This window comes from Strongylocentrotus purpuratus, unplaced genomic scaffold (assembly GCF_000002235.5).
Source record: "Strongylocentrotus purpuratus isolate Spur 01 unplaced genomic scaffold, Spur_5.0 spur5_scaffold_13, whole genome shotgun sequence".
NCBI classification, from domain to species: domain Eukaryota; kingdom Metazoa; phylum Echinodermata; class Echinoidea; order Camarodonta; family Strongylocentrotidae; genus Strongylocentrotus; species Strongylocentrotus purpuratus.
Window position 1 is genome coordinate 8,643,732 of NW_022145598.1, and position 19,990 is coordinate 8,663,721.

Consider the following 19,990-nt stretch of genomic DNA (forward strand, 5'->3'; position numbering starts at 1 on the left):
TGATGCACCCTATTTCATTTTCCAACAATGTGTATTTAAATGTTATTACTTTGTTTCACATATTTAAGTTGATTTTTGTATGTACATTGTAAATATTTATAACCTGTTTTTGTTTTTACTGATTTTGAATAAAATCCATCAATCAATCACTTAATTACAATACTGTGATTTATAAATCATCTGTTCCTGAGGATGTACAGTAAGCGGCTGCATAATGGCACACTGGCTAAAACATGGTTGGTGAAGAACTTGCTATGCTTTCTAATTTCATATTCATTTGAAATATTAGAAAACTAATTTTGTTTACACACAATTTGATACAATTTTGATAGTCACTTTCTATTTCTACACATACATTACATAATCTCTTGTACATTTTACCATAGACTTACTTAAAAAATATGTTATGTTCCACATGGAATCCTATACATTCTATGATTGCACTGAACAGACTGAAATTTTACCTTGTGGCTTTCCTAACTAAATATTGGTACTCACAAAGAAAACATTTCTCATACAATGTTTAGGGTGAGCCTGCATCAGCCTATTTCATTTCATTAATGTTTATGGAAAATACATTGACTATGGATTGCACAGGGAATTATCATAAGACCTAATCAGAGGAATTTACTCAGATTTTCATAACAAACAATACATACTTAAATTGTAAAATAGTCAAGATGGAAGGCAGTTCATACGTCGTTGATCATGATCATATATACTAGCTGAGAAGAAAGACATTAACGGCTACAATTGCTCATCCAAATATCTTGTTTGTTGAAAACCAAAATGGGACGAACTCTCTGTAAAAATAATGAGTAACACTCTCCTGACTTTCAACAACCTGACAAACCATTCTTATCAATTCTTTGTGAGTAGACCTCATCTCAAGTTCAATTTCAAGTTTTTTGTTATTGTTCCAACCCATACATATAAAATAACAAATCATACAATACATGTAGTATAAATGAGCACGTCTCAATGATTCTCAATTCATATAATAGATTAAGTAGAATGTGAGGAACCTATTAAAAAGCATGCAGTGTAAAAAGCTTGTATATTATAGGTTCCTGGAAAAATTAGTTTTGTAGAAGAAAAAACGTAGCATATAGAGAAGGACGTAATCAATGGCTCCGATTGCTCATCCAAATATCTTGTTTGTTGAAAACCAAAATGGCATGAACTATTTGTAAAAATAATGAGTTTCATCCATCTGGCTCTCAACAGCCTGACAAACCATTCTTATCAATTCTTTGTGGGTAGACCTGTACCTCATCTCGGTGTTCAACAGATGTAAAAGGGAGTCCAGTCTCATGGGAGAGCTATAGCTTTATCCCTGTGAAGCTCTTCTACCTGAGACTGCGTGTATCCAAGAAGATTGGTGAGAATGTCTGCTGTATGCTGTCCAAGTAAGGGAGAGGGAAAGTTTTCTTTGGTTGATATGGTGCTGTATTGGACGGCATGACCTGGAGAAAAAAAAACAATGGCAGAAGTATAACATTAAAGGTATTGTTTAACAATGTTAAATCTGAGATGCATACATAGCCTACATGTTATCAGTGTCTGTGATGTGGTGTAATATTGAAGCCCTAAAAAAAAATAATGAAGTGCCTCAAAAACATTAAAAAAAGATCAGGATTTCAGCAGTTTGAATTAACCAAATAACTTCAAAAAAGTGATTTTTTTTTGTTACAGGTGATATTCTGAATATAATAATCAACATTTCCTGTACGTTTCAGCTCATTTAAAGCAAATGGGAATCGGCGGCGAATGTATTAATGGCCGAAACCCCCTTCACCCATATATTCTACTGGTGGATGTTTCACAAAGATCCTAGGTCAAACTCAACTCTAAGTTGGACTTAGAATTTATGGAGAGCCATTTGTAGCCTTCAAACTTTTTTTTATTAATTCCACATCAAGAACATGAAATCTCCTTGATTATAGAAAATTTGAATGATTTGAAACAACATTCTATGCCTTTTAAAATAACTTGTACAAAATATTTTCATAGATGGCTTTCCAGAATTGTTAAATCCAACTTAGGATTGTTGTGAAACACCACCCTATACTACAGAATGGAACCCCAAATCCACAGAGCAAAAGCAATTTTTGTTGATTGGTCTCCCCAAACTACCAAACTTGCAAACAATTAGGCATCATTTCTTACCTGGTACCCTCATTGTACCCGCTGTCGGATGATCAATCTCCTGAACCAGGTCATTATGTTTGACCTGGGGGTCATCAAACACCTGACCCATCGTGTTGATTGGTCCATAAGGGAAGCCACACCCCTCCAGCACTTCCATCCAATCGCTGGTCTTCTTCTCCGATAACCTATGGATGACAAGAAGGATCAGATGAACACCACTAGGTATGTCTTCATCAGCTCGAGATTGCCAAATAGCCGGCTACATGTATTTCTGATTTCGGAAATAAACCCAAAGTTACAAATCGCGTCTTCATCAGCTCAAGACTCGACCTCGAAACTTGAAACTTGAGCTCGAGAAATTAGCTTAATTTGCGATCGGGATAGTTCAAATAGCGGAATATTTGGCAATCTTGAGCTGACGATGACAGGCCTTCTGACTACAAATGCTGATAATCTCTACTCACATTCTCGTACAATGTGTTGTTCTCATTGAAAGATTAATGATGCATAGAAGTGGGCTCTCATGGGGAATTCAACACCATTCGAGTGTTAACCCAATAACAGGAGTTGTTAATCACCAGGACTAGCCTTTAGTTTTATGAAAAACAGGCTTTATGTAATGCTGTTTTATTCACTTATCCCCCCGCAAAATTACTCAAAGTATGCCCTTTTTCTCATATCTTATTGTGGCAATTACAATAGTTTTATATTTTTTCTATGGGAGGACATATGGAAATGCAACACCCATAATGCATCATTAACAAAAAGTCTACATTACAAACCCATACTTCAATAATTCAATATGTTCATGAAAAACTATGGAAAACATAGGCATACATGTTTTAGCAAGGTAACTACATGTATATCATATTACACTCAAAGGTAATAAATATTAAAGCATTAAAATAAAATCAATATGGGGTAGGTTTTCCTAATTACCTTTTCGACAAGACAGGTAGAAGCACATCTCTATTTAGAACCCTTTGTGCATTGGTCTTGTATTGAGGGTCTTCAGCTAGCTCAGGGAGACATATCCTCTTGAGAAAAAAGAGAAAAAGAAAGTAAATAAAAACATCCCAAAATAAACAAACAAGTATGTTTCTTGTGTCCATTGAAATGTATCCAAATTGACAATTGTACAGTTTTGGGTATTTAATATGAATGTGCATGAAGATTCAAATGACAGCACACTTAAAAAAAAATAAAATAAAAATAAAATAAAATAAATATTGGTATGTGTATGAGGTTTGTAACAACACTGAACAGGATATGACCATTTTATGGCATAGACATGCACATCATACATTATCTATTCATAAGGGGGATTACTTTGGATAAGGGCTGGATGCAACATGAATAAATCAGACTCTTACAGGGATGAGTCTGTTCAAACAGAAAATTGATATATGCAACGATTCGCGACACATCAGTGTGTTTTTGCCCTTTTGAGTAAGGGTTAGAAAAAATGGAAAGATTTTTCTCGATGTGTAGGAGCATTGAGTTTTTAAGATGGTGAGACTTACCTTACATAACGTCTGAAATGCTTTGTCGTTACCAGCGCCTATGATCAGATACCCATCAGCAGTCTTAAATGCCTGTTAGAAAAATATAACCAACTGTATCAAAACAATGTTAACCCGTTCACAACAGGATTCTGTAAATCACCTGCCTGTATTTAAAAAAACATGGCAAAAACTTTACATAGTGGTCGCTGTGTATCAGCTTTTCAAACCGAGGTGCCACGAGACAAATTAATGAAATTTGTAAAAACAAAAAGTATGGAACCACTACGTATTTTCACGAAGAAATACAATTTTTAAGACAATTACATTTTTTGCCTCGCTCGCTTGCAACATTTAGAAACACTATGCCCGGGTGGCAGAAGGGCGTTTGAGGGTGCCACGAATATTAAAATGTTGCAAAAACGCTGCTCTATAATATAGAGCAGCGTTTTTTATATTATAATATAATGGCCACCCTTCTTTAGAGGTCAACTTTTCCCTTTACGATGAAACATATCTTGTACATGCTATCTTAAATCTCCTAAGCCATTGTGTGGCCTTTTTACATATGCTTTAAGCAGTCAATAAAATCTGTTCAGAAAATCATCTTAATTTGCTCCATTGTTGACCTTTTTGGCAGAATGGAACTGTTGCGTCATATACAGTACATTTTACACAGAGAGTATACAGTGAAACCTGCTTCAGCGACCACCTGTATAGAAAGACCACCTGTGTATAAACTTATAAAGACGACATTTTCAATTACCCTTGAATATTTTTGTTCTCGTTGAAACATGCCCTAAAAAAACCTTTACATAAACACTACCTGCCTATATAAGGCCACTTCTCTTGCCTCCCTTCAGTGGTCTTTATATACAGGTTTCACCGTAGATAAATGTATTACCTGATATGGTACTATGCTTTCATGTTGGGTGCCTCTCCTCTTAGCCTCCCTACCATCCATTAGGTAATTTGTAGCAAGGTGGGTTAATAATGAAACCTATCAACGACATAAAAAACAATCATATACCAATATGAAAAAGACCTATCCACTTTTTATTTGCATATATCAAATTTGTACCTGTACGTTACATTGTAGAAAGATAATGTATGAGCAATGTAGGCAAAGGTGGGAGGGACATAGAGGGGAAGAGGAATAATTATAAGGAGAACAGATGGTTAAATGGGGACAAGAAAGAGAGAGAGAGAGAGCGCAGATAAATTATTAGTCTCAGGTCAGAAAGAGAGAGAGAGAAAGAGAGAAAGGGAGAAAGAAGAAAGAGAGAGAGAGGGGGAAAGGGTGAGGGAGAGGGGGAGAGAAAGGGAGAAAGAGAGAAAAAAAAAAAGAGAGAGGGAGAGAAAGAGAGAAAGAAGAAAGAGAGAGAGGGAGAGAGAGAGAAAAAGAGAGGAAGGGAGAGAGAGAGAGAGAGAGAGAGGGAGAGGGAGAGAGAGAGAGAAAGAGAGAAGAGAGAGAGAGAAAGGGAGAGAAAAAAAAAAGGGAAAGAGAGAGACCCACACAAAGGGAAAGAAAACCGGGAATTAGTACATACAAGTAGGAGCACACATTTTTATAAACTGGGAGGTACAGCCTGCACATGATCATCCATTGGATTCTCTATATACATTCCCATACCTGTGTTGATAAGAGATTGGTATCAATTCTCTGGCCTTCCCCTGTCTGCATTCTGTGTAATAGAGCTGCTAGAATGGCACCTTTGGCGTAGAGACCGGTGGACAGATCTGTCATAGCCACACCTACTTTGCATGGATCCCCTTCCTATCCATATACAGTAGAAGAAAATTAAAAAAAAAAATAAATATATATATATATATATATATATATATATATGTTTACCACCAGTATTGTTAGTTGAACTTCATAGAAAAAGCAAAAAAATTCAAAATCAAATTGTTTCTCATGGGTTAGAGCCCATTTGTGAATTTGAGTCCTACAAAAGTCCTACAAAAGTTTCGTCAGATTTCTTCGATATTAAGCATTAAATAGTGATACTTACAAATCTAATATGGTTTATATTTTTCATCTTTAAATAGGATATTCACTAATAACAGGAGAAAAATAATTTATGTTTTAGCCATGGATCTAAATAAGAAAAAGCCCCTGTCGCTTGTGAAACCCATAAGCAGCTGCAAGAGAAAAAAAACTGTACGAACCTCTGTCATGTGATGGTAATGCCACTAGGGGAATGATAAAGAGGAGCAACTAGCTCTATACAGAGTTTTTTCAAGAAAACTTACTCTCAGATTTATCAAGCATCATGACTGGAGCACATTTATTTTTCATTTTGACATTCTCAATTTCAAAAACAAAAATATGTCACCTCACTCTGAATATATCTGTTTATTTAATATCATATTCATCTTTATGCCTATATCAATTCAAACTAATTGTCCTGGTTGAAAAAAGCTAGAAAGTAAATGAGTGCCTCCATGCTTCTCATTTTGTCATACACATACCTGTGGCCCTGTGATATTCATTAGTCCTCCCAAGCCTGCCGCTATGAGGTCATAGCCACCCCTCTCCGAGTATGGTCCAGTCTGGCCATAACCTACAACAAATAAAATGAGATCATTCAGCATTCAAACAAAGCTTTTGTCTGTTAAAGGTACTATGTCCCATTTGCAGGTCAAAACAATGAAAAGCTTAAATTCCAACGGCATTTGAAAGACAATACTTATTTAGAACTTCCCTCAAAATGAAAGGGTTTGAAAATGGCCTTTTGTGGGAAAATAATGACCATTAGTTGTCGAAACGACATAAGTGATTGCAATCACCTAAGTAATAGTCTGACACATGTACATAGCATCTTTGAGAGCCAGAAGGCTATACACTTCGGTGTTAATGTGCACCAATCACAAAAACAATGTACATTGATTTCTTGTCATAATTGTTCATAGTGATTGTTCTGTTGGAAATTAAAATAAAACTGAAACTGAAACTAAGGGATTCCCTGTCGCTAGCTGGATTCGACTACTTCTACAAAGAGATATTGCAGTTTAATACACCCTCAGTGTAACAACTCAACAATAATACAACTTGTTGAGTAGATTTGTAAACACATACGTTTGCACTCGCACATTAGAATAGCTGAGGTTAGAATGACATTGCATGAGGAAAATTCTGAATTTGTAGGTGATTGTATATTACATTCAACAACAGGATGCATTCAATATTTGTTGTAGAAAATTTAGGATATTTTTGTTCATGTACCGGTATGCCTTGTTTATCTCGCCATTCCTCTCAATGAGTTTCATACAGCCCTGGGTTGGGTGGGATGGGGTTTTGAAAAGTGGGAAAGCGTTTCAAAAGCCACTGTAAATGCCAGTTTGACTGAAAAATCCCATGCGTTCTACAACTCACCGTCTTATTAAGACCAAATGGATGTACACGCATATGTAGGACCAATGAGACGTAGGACCTATAGGATTAAACTGGGGTGTGTAGGACCAAACGGGACTGATAGGGAATAGACCAATGGAATTCTCAACTAAACCCTTTCCACAAGCTACATGTAGAGGTGGTGTGGTCTAGTGGCTACGTCACCGGACTGTGGATCACATGGTTCCCGGTTCAAGTCCCGCCGTGGCACTAAATGTCCGTTGGCAAGACATTAATCTACATTTGCCAAACCGTACTCCATCCAGGTGAGGTAAATTGGTACCTGGAAGGAAGAAATTCCTGAAATGCTGGAGCACCTTTCCATGGTAGCTCATATAATTGCAGGGCCCTCAGGGAGAATAGTATGAATAAATATGAGGCTACCCTGGGTAAACGAGACATATTATATTAATATTAATTTTAATATTATTATTATTACCTGTATCAGACATCTGAGCAGTGGTTTTATAAAATCATATCACACTTGTTGTAATCCTAAAAGAGCTAATCAGTAAATATAAGACAATATTACCCTCTCATGAAAAAGCCTAGGACTTTACATGTTAAAAAAGCAGTAAATATAAGACCAAATTGACCGACCGTGCCATGTTTTGTCATTTTCATTGCGCATCTATTATGAATCAAGAACCTGTGCACTATTATGACGTAATAATCACACCAAAGGCACACTGTCTGCAGGGTATCAACATTTTTGGCAAGCACGGGATGCAGAGCGCTAGTTTGACAAAGTTTCTTCAGTTCTTTGAGATTATCATGGTTGATTTATTTATTCGCTCTAGATGTCTGCTCTGGATAACAATAACAATATTGACTGGCTTAGCTTTTGGGAGATATCACATATATTGCCCTCACAAGACTCATATTTCCCTCGTCTTTGACTCGGGGCAATATGAGTCTAGTTTTGGCAATATATGTGATATCTCCCTCAAGGCCAGTCAATATTATATAATTATGTACTACCTCTTCTAGGTTCTGAGATTAGGCAATGAGTTCCACAGACCCTCTCACCTGTAATTGAACAGTAGATAAGACCAGGATTGGTTTCTCTGAGGCTGTCATACCCTAGGCCTAGCTCCTCCAGCTTGCCAGGGATGTAGTTCTCCAGGAGTACATCACTGGATGCAACTAACTGGTAGAATGAAATGTTAAGTAAAAAAAACTATATTTTTATATTTGCGTCAATATCCATGATCAAGGTAATTACAAAGTCCTCATTACCCTGGCTTCAACCAAGCTACATGTACATGTAACTTCCTACCAGGTACTCATTTATTACACCTGGGTGGAGAGTAGTAAATGTAGATTATTGTCTCGCAAAAGAACATTCGTGCTGGCCTGGGACTGAAACCCTGAACCGTGTGATCCACAGTCTGGATACATATCCACTCAACCACTACAGGTAATAACATTACCTTTAAAGATTCTCATGTTTTGTAGGGGGTTAAACCAACAAAATGACTATGACAAACCTTCTGAACCACCTCTATTCCTTTGGGATGCTTTAGATTCACAGCGAGACTCTGTCGGTGAAAAAAAGAAAAAAAAAGATCTATGGTTGAAAGAAAGTAGATTGGTATGATTTGCAGTGTAAAATAAAGGCAATAATTGTTGGGCTAATACAAAGTAATTATAGATATTTCATTCATAAATGAACTTTTAATTAATTTCATTTAATTGATTCTACTAAATTAAATGGCAAAGAAACTTGAAGGTAGCACTTCAAAAATGAAAACAATGTGAAAAAATAATCTATCCTAGCCCTGATCATTTCTTTTAATCTCTATTTCCATCCTACCTTTTTATTTCTATTGACTGATAGAAAGTAGCAGCTTTCTCCATTGATGAATGGTGGGCCCCAATGTCTAGTCTCATCTCCAACACCTATAGTCAAATGGAAAACAAAGAATTTTAGTCAATCATTAAGGACGCATTATTTAATAACACTTCATGTTGCCTTGTAATCATTGAATCTATATTCTAAGCAGATCTGCAAAACGTACGATAGATAATTCATAATATCACTGGTTTGATACATATCTAAAATATCAAACTAGTTTTTTCTCTTCAGTACAGTTATAAAACTCAGGATTTGAACAAATCCCCAAGAAACAGATTACAAGGTAAACCATACATGCATGTAATAATTTTATGTAATGCACCGATATATACAAACATTGTAAAGGCACTTGATAGGTGCCATTCTTGTTATCAATAGGGACTTTTAGATTTGCACGAAGACAATGTGGATTGCTACGATCAACGTCCTTTTAATGCACTGCCTTGAATGGACGTCACACGTATCAGTCCACGCAAATCTAAAAGTCCCTATTGTCATCATCATCAAATCATCAAAATATCAACACTTGAACAAATAGCTTTGTTAGGACATAACACAGGTAATATTCATTCATGACTAAGCAAGTATGAATTCAATATGATTGATTGATATTTTTTCACAGCTCTTACCCGGCCTTTCAATCTTGATAACCTCAGCCCCTAGATCTCCCAAGAGCATAGAACAGAAAGGGCCTGCTAAAACTCTACAAGAATACAAATTAATGAGAAAAATTGAAATACATGCAATTCTAACTTTTTTAATAACTTAATTGTTCAATAACTTGCCTAGAATCAAACAAATCAGATGGCATGGATGATTAACTTTTCACATTAATAGGAAATAAAAAAAAGAAAAAGTCCTTTAAACGCTACAAACTAAGGATATATATATCAGCAGCTCAGCACACTTTATAAGCTTGTATTTGATTGATAAATGTCACAATTTCCCTATCCCTTAATGGATTTTCATCAAAATGTTACATGCACTTATTAATGCAAACTTGATGTCGGGTCTAATAGAGCTCTGTCTTGCCACAGAACATACATACAGGACCTGAACCCTGACCATATTGTTGCATAACCAGGCTCTGCCGGGGTAGCGTTCTCCCTTGCAGTCTCTCAAAACCCGGTCCACGCTCTCGACAATCATTCAACTCTCAGTGGGCTCTTACAAAAGTATATTGTGTAAGAAATAAGGTGGACTAGCTCTCATTTTACTCGCTCCCGCAATCACTGAATGTCTGACAGGACTAAAGAAACAACACTTGCAGAGTATCTGCAGTTTAAGTAACTTTGCTCGTTCCTGGTAACGGACCTGTCGCAACGACAGCCCGACGCTGACTGACTGACACGACAGCTCAACGCCGACTCACAGATCACAACTATACAGAACCTGTCTCAGCGACAGCTCAACGCTGACTGACTGACATCTCACGATGTACACATATATATTTCACAATTAACTATAACGCCCTCTATGTCTCACTAAATTACTGGGCTAGTTATGCTACAATATCAATGACAAACTCTGATCTAATAACTTATACAAATTATGATAACAAAATAATCTTTCTTTTTTAAAAAGCTTTCTAACCAATGCATTATGATTGAAGATTCAAGCTGCGATCAGACAGTATTTTGAAGAAGAAAAAAGTAGAATGGTAATGCCTACATGTTGTGATGGTTTATCTCTGAATTGTATGGTAATGCTAATGGCTAAAAAAACAAAACAACAATCAACAAAAACAAATAAAACACAACAAAAATAAACAACATAATAAAACAATTAAACAAAAAATGAATACCTTGTTAGATCAACTACTCTGATGCCACCAAGCGGTGAGGAAACAGATGAGAGACATCTAACTGTGACAAATATTGAGAAAGGATATCATCATTTCTCAATCGTGTTTTACAAGCTTCCTACGGCCTATACTCAACAAGTTATGTCTTCACTCCTACAATCACGAACATTAGGTATAATCTACTTAATTGAATACACTAAAATAAAATAAAACAGCAGTGTAATGGATTAATAATAGAAAATTTCATTGAGGTATAGATTATTCCACCGGCCACCGCATCATGAATGATTAAAAACTCCAACTCTCTGAAATGATTAAACCTCGACGGGCGCGGCGTGCGGGCTTGTAATAAGCCAAGACTTAAATTAATCTGTAGATCTAGAACCCTAGATGAGTCTCTATCTTAATTAAAACCTAAAATTAATTCCGAATCAGTTTTTATCAGCCAAAGGCCATTTCATTCGGTAAAGACTTCAAACTTCCTACTAGTACTAACATCGATGTGAGCACGTGGGGCAGTACAACACAACACAAGGCTCGTTTTCCTTAATTTCTCTCTAAATTAATTATAATCAGTGTATAACAGGTAACTACATGCTTACGTTTCTGTCTCCTTGCTAACCAAGATGTGAAATTTCCTCTAAAACCAACGACCCGCATGCACTTCTTTGCATGTGCAAGCTTCATATTCATTTTTTACGTATTCTCCTTCAATCGCGAATCGTACACTTTATAAATAAGGGGGCGGGGTTTCAAATCGACCCCGCCCCATATAGATATCAGATCAGGGGAGAAATAATCAGAGTGAATAAAAAATAGAAGTAGACAGCAACAAAAATCTCTCTTAAAAGATTTCGTTATGGACCCCCTTTTAATTGACTCAAATACCCCGCTATATAACCCCCCTATTTCGCCCCCCCCCCTTTGATCCCAACCTCCCGGATATATGGGTCGTTATAATTTTCATATCGCCTAGCTAGTACCACTTATTCTTCTCTCTCACTTGTCTCCCCCTCACCCTCTCCTCGTATCTTCTCCCTTCCCTCTCTATACCCCCCTTTTTCCCTCTACTTTCTCTCTCGCGACCCCCCCCCCCCTTTCTCTCCTCTCTCTCTTCTCGACTCATATCTCCACCCATACTCGATTCGATTGGACAGGGGCACGTACATAGTCGATCCACACACTTATAATTTTCTTTTAATTGGATGCTACTGATTCCATAATGCTAGTTGAAACAATCATGAAGTTCCTAAACGTGAATGCAAAATTTTAGAAATAATAATTGTTTTCCATAGCCAGAGTCAATTTGACAGACCGGCCCTTTGCTTATAAGTGACTTTCACAAAATATAATACTACATGCTTAAAATATCCACTGAGTGAATTTAAACTAGTAATACATTCGCCTACGGAAGGCTAGCTAGAAGGGCGTTTAACTCTCCTTTCAATTTATTGAGTTAGCTAGGTCCTTGGCAGGCGAATTGCATTTAATCGAAATGATACTATAGTCAATGAACAACTGAAAGTAAAAAAAAAAATGACTGGGTGAAGTATTGTTTCACTTAGAGTGCTGTACATTTATTAGTAAGTTAAAAACCAACATTTTAGTTCATTTCATTACATGACTTTTGGAAGTGTACAATCTAAACTCTACAAAACATTTTTTTTCTTAAGTACAAAACAGTATGTTCTCTCAAGATTTAATAATATATACATTGTATGTTACTCATTTGAATGACTCCGCAAGTCCGCAACTTGTAATTAGAGACTTTATTTTCTATTATGATCTACGCCTCTTCCCCTCGCCCCACCCCTCCCTAACTATAGTTAGGGAGGGGAAAACGAAAACAAAAAATCCTTACACATTTCTTTTCTTTCTTTCTTTCTAGGTTTCAATATTTACATTTTGAAAACGGAGTGAAATGCAGGCGAGGTGGAAAGGTTGCCACTGGATCTATTTACATAATTTATACATGTGTGTTATCAAACTTCATTCAAATAAACCAATAGTCTAGTAGTGAACTTGGTCAATAATCACTAGTTCCCTATTATCTACATTATCTATAAACTAAATTTAAACTTATTCGATATGGTAAATATACACAAGACTAAACTATAACGTTTTATCACAAATTTCTCCAAATTAACTATGTAAACAAATTGAAAGAAACTTTACATAAAAAAAAATCAATACCCAATTGTCGTCCAGTTATTTAAACTGTAAAAAAAACTCGAAGTAACACGACCGCGAAGAATTTCGATAATTCAACAGACGGCATTCATTGCAGCTTTATCTACCACCTTTGCAAGTGTGCTTTGACGTACACATATTACGTAATCCAATCACGATTTATATTGGTTATACTATGAGCTGCTATTGATTATACTTGAGGTAATTTCTAGAAAGCCTTTGCGATTGCCTCTTTTTATAAGTGTTTCCTTGCTCAAATGGTTTTATTCATAACACCAAACGATCCAGGAGCATATCAAATATTCTAGTGTTTCCTTTAAAAGCGTTGTTTGCAAACAGTTTTTAGGCACCTTTACCTATCAAAATTCTCTATAGCACCTCAAGAGCCGCTGAGATTTCAAATTTAAGGATATTTTCAGGGCTTTTGTGGGGGTTGTAGGCGGCATAGTCCTCATGCCTGTTTAAAATATGTATTTTTAAAGGGAAAATCACGTCTTAAGCCAGATGCAACCAACTATTCTCCTCCCCATTATTATTTTTTTTAATGGAGTATGAATTAAAATAAACAATCTAATTTTATGGCACTATGTCGGACACTAAGTCCGACACCATTGACAAGACTAAACTATAAGAGGCAAAACTGATTGAGACGCTGGTAGAATCAAGTTGACATTAGGTACGTTGCCTTTTCCTCTATTTGACACTGCTTGCTGTATTTTCGATAGACATTTTATGTCGGATGCGCTCTTTTTCACATCACCCTTTTGGGATTTCAAGCCAAAATTTGAATATTCTGGACGTCATGGACATGTAATGCCTCTTAGCTTGTCGATCTTGTTTAATTATTTGATGGCTTCTTTCTGACCTCAAATGCTTCTTCTCACTAGTTCCTTAGATTTCAATGTGATCTTAACTGAGCGACCATGAGGCTTACAGTTTCATGTTTTGGTACGTGGCTTCGGGTTCAACCCATGAAGCAATTGGTTTTTCTCCTTGGCATTTACCAGGATCAACGTCTACATCACTTAGATTTCCATAAACGTTGTCGTTGATTAGTTGAATGTCCAAAGAATTTGGAGGATCTGATGTTTCTGGAAGATTCAGAGAACCGTACATATCTTTGTTCTCCGTCTCTTCAGCAAAGGCCCCATTTACAGTATGTCTGGAAGACTTCTTTACGGATGTCCTGAAGTTAAGAGTATCGTACTCCTCACCTTTAGAGAGTCTGATGTCTGTATTGCCATTTTGATGCTGTTTATTGCTCGAGGTGCCAGCATCAGGACCCAAAGATCGGCGTTCAAGAGTAAAACGCTTGTTGACACCAGCATCTTCTTGACCTGTGAAGTTGACCCTGCCCACATCTTCATACTCATTATCGGATACTTCACCATGACGTTCGTCGTCCTTTGATGGAATCTCAAGGGTGTAGTAATTATTGGGGTGACAAGTCGTCTTGTCCGACATAGACCTCCAAGCCTTGTCATTTCGGTCTTTCTCGATATCTGCAGAAATATCATTCATTGGAGCCTCCAGAGTGTAATAGGTTTTTCCATCACATGACGTCTTCTCCTGAGTAGACCTACAAGCCAAATTGCAATTCCCATCTCCTTTCGTGTCTTTTAAATCGTCGCCCACATTGGAAACACCGAACCGTTTATCCTCGATATCTGCATACGTATTTTCATGTCCTTGGTAGATTGTACAATCATCGTTCGTCGGAGCCTCTAGAGTGTGATAGGTGATGTCATCACATGTCGTCTTGTAATGGGCAGATCTACAAGCCCAACCGCCATGTTCATCTCCTGAGATGTTTCCCATATCGTTGTCCGCATTGGTGCCAGTGATGTCAGGGGTTGTCGTACTACTTGAAGGAGCGTGATCACCGTCGACCAGTATATCTGAGGCTGATGGCAAGGCACTCCATTCATCATACAGCTCGTTGATTACTAAACCAGTGTCGTCTACATCTGATCCTTGTGAAGAAACTGGTTTCGATCTAGATCTGAATAAGAAAGTAAAATCTAATCAATTGGCTGTCTTGAGTTGGCAGTAAAACACGATTAAACAAAGGGGAAGGGGTCGCACGATGATTCTAAAGTTTATAAAGGAATCGATCCCAAATTACATGTGATTAGAGATCTATTCTAGAACTTGTATGTTATATATTTCTATACGTTCTCTACGTTCTATATTTTGGAAAAGTATTAACTCAAAATTCATTTGATTACGTTATTAATATCATGTGTTTTCACGATCGGTTCCACTACATTATATTAATAAGTAGTGTTTAAATGAACTGCGAATATTCATCCATCGAATTTTCGTTGGTGATTTTAGTTTAAAGAAGGACTAAAATATCTAGGCTCTAAAAAGCGTTGTTGATATTGCATTGGTTATTACCACCTTTCTTTTTTCAACTGTTGATTTGATCAATAAGTCCATAAACATAAACAAAAAATTATTCAAAAGAAATTAACCTTTTTTAAAGGTTTGGAAAACCGGTGAAGGCGTCGATGAATCGAAAATCAGTGCAGCTCTTTTGTGCTCGTTTATTGGCATATTGAAAGATAGCAGTTCAGAATTTTCTGAATGTCTAAATGAATCGCTGTGCCTTTGCATCCTCGAATTGGGATTAACTCTTTATATTTTGTTCACTCCTACAAAGTTCAATGTGAATGATAATGTAACAGACATGTCACTACAAAGTATAAAATGCAACGGAAATTGTCAACTTTTACTCGAACGAAACTAGACTCAAATTATTAATTACCTTGTTCTCATTCCTTAGTCGCTCAATGTACTACAGAAACAGACTCAAGCAAACAATTCAAAGCAAACTGGTTCAGAAGATAACGAATTAAAAGAAAAAAACAGTAAAAGGAGACACTAACACGACTAAAGTGCTTAAGGTTATGAAAGCTTACATCATCTTTGCCACAAACCTGCATTTCCGGCGAAGGAAGATTGCAACGATGACTGCCAGAAGAAGACATGTAGCTGCAACCGAAAAGGCCCCATAAAGGATATAACGTGGAATTGGTTTCCCTGTTTTTATGAAAATAAGCGAAATATGATATGCTCAACTGATAGTGTCAAACGGATTTAAGGAGGCTGAGGAAAAAATGAAAATGATTGCTTTGAAATGTGCCATCTTGGCTTTCTCCTTCATGTCTCTTTTGATATGCTTTGAACTTTCCTCATGTACTTTTCAACTGTTTTTGGACATGACCAAGACGTTCCCTTTTCTTATTTTCATCTTCAATCTTTTCATTCTACAATACCTTGATGGGATGTAGACCCAGTCTGTTCTACCACTTGCAATGAAATAACAAAAGGTATAAAATTGTGTTATTGAGTTATAGGAAAAGGAGCTTTCAAAAACATCCATGGGGAAATATGGAGGCAATTCTAAATCTTTTTATTTACATTTATGTATATTTATATCTTATTGATTCTTTCGTCGTCTCTTTTTATCGTCCCCAAATATTGCTTTCTCTTTTCTATGTTATTCTCCTTTTATATTCGTCATGCTTTTTTTTCTTTGTCTTTCTTTGATATATTTGAAGAAAGAAAAAAACGCTCGTGCTTTTAACTCTGATGTCTGTCTCGTGAGTTATCAGTCTACTGGGATTTCCCGATCAACAGTCGTTCATACTTACCCGTCTGTGGTTTTGTTTTTACCGTTGTTGACAACACCGCAGTTGTAGGAGTGGTGGCAGACAAAGTTTGAATGTTGCCAGAGCTGGATGTTGACTGTAAAGAAACTTCTACAGGGAGAAAATTTAGGAATATGAGAAGTCGTTTAGTATTGATTGCCTGATTAATTTTTTATTTTTCTATGAATGTATACAATGAATCAAACAAATTGTTTGATATTGAAGCCTTGGTAGTAGTTGGACAAATGATCACAAGTCGTCTCATTTCTATTAAAATATGCAGGGGAGGGTAGGATAGGACAAATATTTATGTATTGTTTTTGGTGTCAGACATTCTTTGAATATTTATGTTTATGGTTGTAGATGATGCGATGTGTGTTTCTCTTAATAATAGTAACGATGGTAATAACTATAACAGCAACAACTACAACAGCAACAGCTAATATATTACCAATACTTATATAGTTTTTAGAAACATTAGTAATAAGCGCAATATAAATGGTAACAATACTTATAATTATGATATTATTATGTTCATTATAATTATTATAATTATTGTTATCACTATTATTATTATCTTACCCGAGATATCATAGATCCGAATATCATCCAGCAAAAAGAAAATACCAGGAGAAATCCTCTTGGCTTTGAAGGTTATCTGTTGCATCACGAAAGAAAGAAAGAAACTAACACAATCAAAAAAGATTTTCAAGAAATCAGTACATGATCAATTTTAGTAGCCTCTTGTATTGCCTATACGAGTACACATTAAGTGCGTATTACGTCGTGATATTTTGCATTAAAAACAAGTCTGTTAGTATTTTACAGGGCTATTAAGATTGTTGTGAGTCGATTTCCTGAAAGTATATGCGATCGTTTTGACTATCTTGTTTACCTCCCATTAGAATATCTGAGTGAATTCAAACAATTTCTAAAAACAATAAACATAACAAAAATAAACACACACACCAAAAAAACAAACAAAAAAAACAACAACCTTAGATTGCTATACTTATTTACTCCGCATTTGTAATTTTCTCAATTTGTGGATTACCTATTCATATCCACCATATATGATCTTACTATTCATTAAGTAACACAATATTAAAAATAATTAATTTTTTTTTTCTTTCGGGCACACCAGAATTGACTTAGGACTTGACATTTGACGTTTTATTACCATTTTAAATGTTTTTGTCTTCAATTGAAATAGATGGTTATTCATTTCACATAGGCCGATTGCTAAAAGACAAATGAAGAGGCCTCAGAAAATATAGTAAATGTGAAGAGTTAGAGGGAAGGGGGAGGGGAAGCTGGGGCTCACGGTTTGTTTCTTTTGTGCCCCCAACTCTGATTCGCTACTGGACCTTTCTTTTTGATATCTTTCATCTACCACTGCTTGCCTCTTTAATCCCAATAAAAATTTGATTTAATTTGTGTAATTTTACTGGTCTACAACATGGGCAATACTGGCATTCAATTCACACATGACTAAGAGGAAGAAGAAGAAAACGAAGAAACCCTATCACACTATCCTGCATAATTATATGCGACAAATAAAATACTTAACAAAAAATAGAAAACCTGTTTACGTGCACATACTTACACTGACATAGTTAGAGTCACATGATAAACTGATATTTTCTTTGTACCATGTACTTTGGTTTCGGGCTTGTTTCGGGTCCGGAGTCCAGTGATGTGTCCTATTCTCACATGCAAAGACATCCAGGAGATCATCTCCTCCACCATGTTCACCTTGGTATTGCCACGAGAATGTAATCCGCACTCTTCTACCAGACATCTCTTTGGTCAAAGAAACTTCAGATTGGTTACTGCTGAGATTGAATCTGTTGAAGCGTGCTTCAGGGTATCCTAATTGAAATACACATATTATGATGTTTTCAAATGGTCATACGTACTCATACAGGATATTTACAATATCAGTGGTAGGAGTATAGACTTGTAGTGGAAACTATTAACGATGATAATCTTTGTTCATTGTGTAGCATGAGAAATGCGAACTACATGTAGAATTGGATGGGGGGATGAAAGGTGCAGCATGGATCTTAGATATTTCCACCATGCGAAAAAATGTCTGTCTACCAGGGTTTGGTAGTCTTTTAGTCAGTTTTTTGTAAGCAATTGCTTACTTGTTGGCAATGTCGAATTGACCTCTGGCAGGGGGGGGGGGGGGGGAATGCGTTGTTGTGTCATGCCTACCATTCTTTCAAGTCTCTCCAATAAGTTTGTTTATTTCACTTCGATGATAGAGTAACCATATTTTTATTAGCAAGGTATCACAAAATATAAACCTAATATCCGAAAGCGAGAGTAAAAAGCACATGGGAACAGTATGACAATCTTTTTTGCTCCTTTGCTGTGCTGAATTAAAAATAAATTGATTTCATACTGATGTTGTACATCTTATCAATGTTTACAATTTAAGAAGATATGCTTGAAGGAAAATATTTCTGCCCACGCCCACAAATTAACGCCTTAAAAGAGTTTTTTCTTGCTGAAATACAGGGATCTTCATAATTTATTACGGAGGTTTTTTTTACCCCTTCCCCTTCTCTATGGCAAGATCTGGAGACGCCACTGGGGCACCTTCTTACAACCTTATCTTTGATCGTCCCTGTTTATATAAAAAAAAATCCATAAAGATTGAATAATTTTTGCTTACCTCTATTCCTAAAATTATTTTGACGATATTTTTTGTTGTTGCTGCTTGATACATACAATTCATGTCTTCTCAGAACTTGATTTGATAAATCTCTATGAAGTTTAAGTGTTAAGCGACATCTTGAAATCCGTCATGGAAAAAAAAACCTTTAGGAAAAACGATTGCCTCCGGTATTTACAAGAGACTAAAAATTACATTGCCATACAAATACCTGGCTGGACTACATCAACATCGTCAATTCCTACATTGGTTGTAACGTTTCCTCGAACTGCTTTGAAGGAAATCTATAAAAAAAAATATAAAAAAACATTGTAAAAGTACCGCAGGAAAACCTGTAATTCACTGGAACAATATGTATTTCTTTCTTTACATCAATTCGTTAAACAATCACAAGGCTAAAAAAGAAGCAAGAAATGAGTCTCTCTTAATGATAATTATCTAAATTACAGAATTTGTTGGCAACCACGAGACATGCAAACCATGTAAGATAGGTTTAATCTCAAGAGATCAGGGTTTCGTCTTATGAAGTATTGCGATTGATTTGAATCAATCGCAACTCTATATAAATATAAGGCCATGGATATGATATCACCTTTTAATCTTTTTGTCTCCATATTAATGTGAACACAGTGAATAGAAGATTTGACAATGTCATATACATATGTCATAAGGTCATAAATGTTGACCGTTACTTAATATAAACAATCTAGCTACCTAGTTTCCAGAGAAACAGTTCAGCGTTTAAAAAG

General features: G+C 36.1%; 2 protein-coding genes across 4 annotated transcripts; both read right to left on the minus strand.

Moving 5' to 3' along the window:
- Positions 1–1,129: 1,129 nt before the first annotated feature.
- Positions 1,130–11,452, minus strand: LOC586995 (succinate--hydroxymethylglutarate CoA-transferase). Of its 3 annotated transcripts, XM_030982841.1 has the most exons (13): positions 11,315–11,452; positions 10,713–10,773; positions 9,538–9,611; positions 8,867–8,952; positions 8,541–8,591; positions 8,080–8,200; positions 6,129–6,220; positions 5,287–5,430; positions 4,558–4,653; positions 3,675–3,746; positions 3,091–3,188; positions 2,170–2,336; positions 1,130–1,466 (listed from the first exon to the last, which is right to left on the minus strand). In XM_030982841.1, the coding sequence occupies exons 1-13, from the start codon at positions 11,403–11,405 to the stop codon at positions 1,312–1,314; spliced, it is 1,308 nt and encodes a 435-aa protein (XP_030838701.1). In that variant the 5' UTR covers positions 11,406–11,452; the 3' UTR covers positions 1,130–1,311. The 3 variants fall into 3 exon arrangements, with proteins under 3 accessions (XP_030838701.1, XP_030838703.1, XP_030838702.1); XM_030982843.1 differs by lacking the exon at positions 10,713–10,773 and having other exon boundaries at positions 11,315–11,421; XM_030982842.1 differs by lacking the exons at positions 9,538–9,611; positions 10,713–10,773.
- An 821-nt stretch (positions 11,453–12,273) lies between these two features.
- Positions 12,274–15,942, minus strand: LOC115918554. Its single transcript, XM_030982844.1, has 2 exons — positions 15,845–15,942; positions 12,274–14,904 (listed from the first exon to the last, which is right to left on the minus strand). Exon 2 carries the CDS (start codon positions 14,718–14,720, stop codon positions 13,833–13,835), a length of 888 nt encoding a protein of 295 aa, XP_030838704.1. The 5' UTR covers positions 14,721–14,904; positions 15,845–15,942; the 3' UTR covers positions 12,274–13,832.
- Between the last annotated feature and the right edge of the window lie 4,048 nt (positions 15,943–19,990).

Coding starts and splice junctions, on each gene's coding strand:
- LOC586995 (XM_030982841.1), bottom strand. CDS start 11,405: ATGAATATGAAGCTTGCACATGCAAAGAAGTGCATGCGGGTCGTTGGT. Junction 9,612..10,712: donor AGAGTAGTTGATCTAACAAG/GTATTCATTTTT, acceptor GTATTCTTGTAG/AGTTTTAGCAGGCCCTTTCT. Junction 6,221..8,079: donor TATCTACTGTTCAATTACAG/GTGAGAGGGTCT, acceptor TATTTGTTGTAG/GTTATGGCCAGACTGGACCA.
- LOC115918554 (XM_030982844.1), bottom strand. CDS start 14,720: ATGGGAAACATCTCAGGAGATGAACATGGCGGTTGGGCTTGTAGATCT.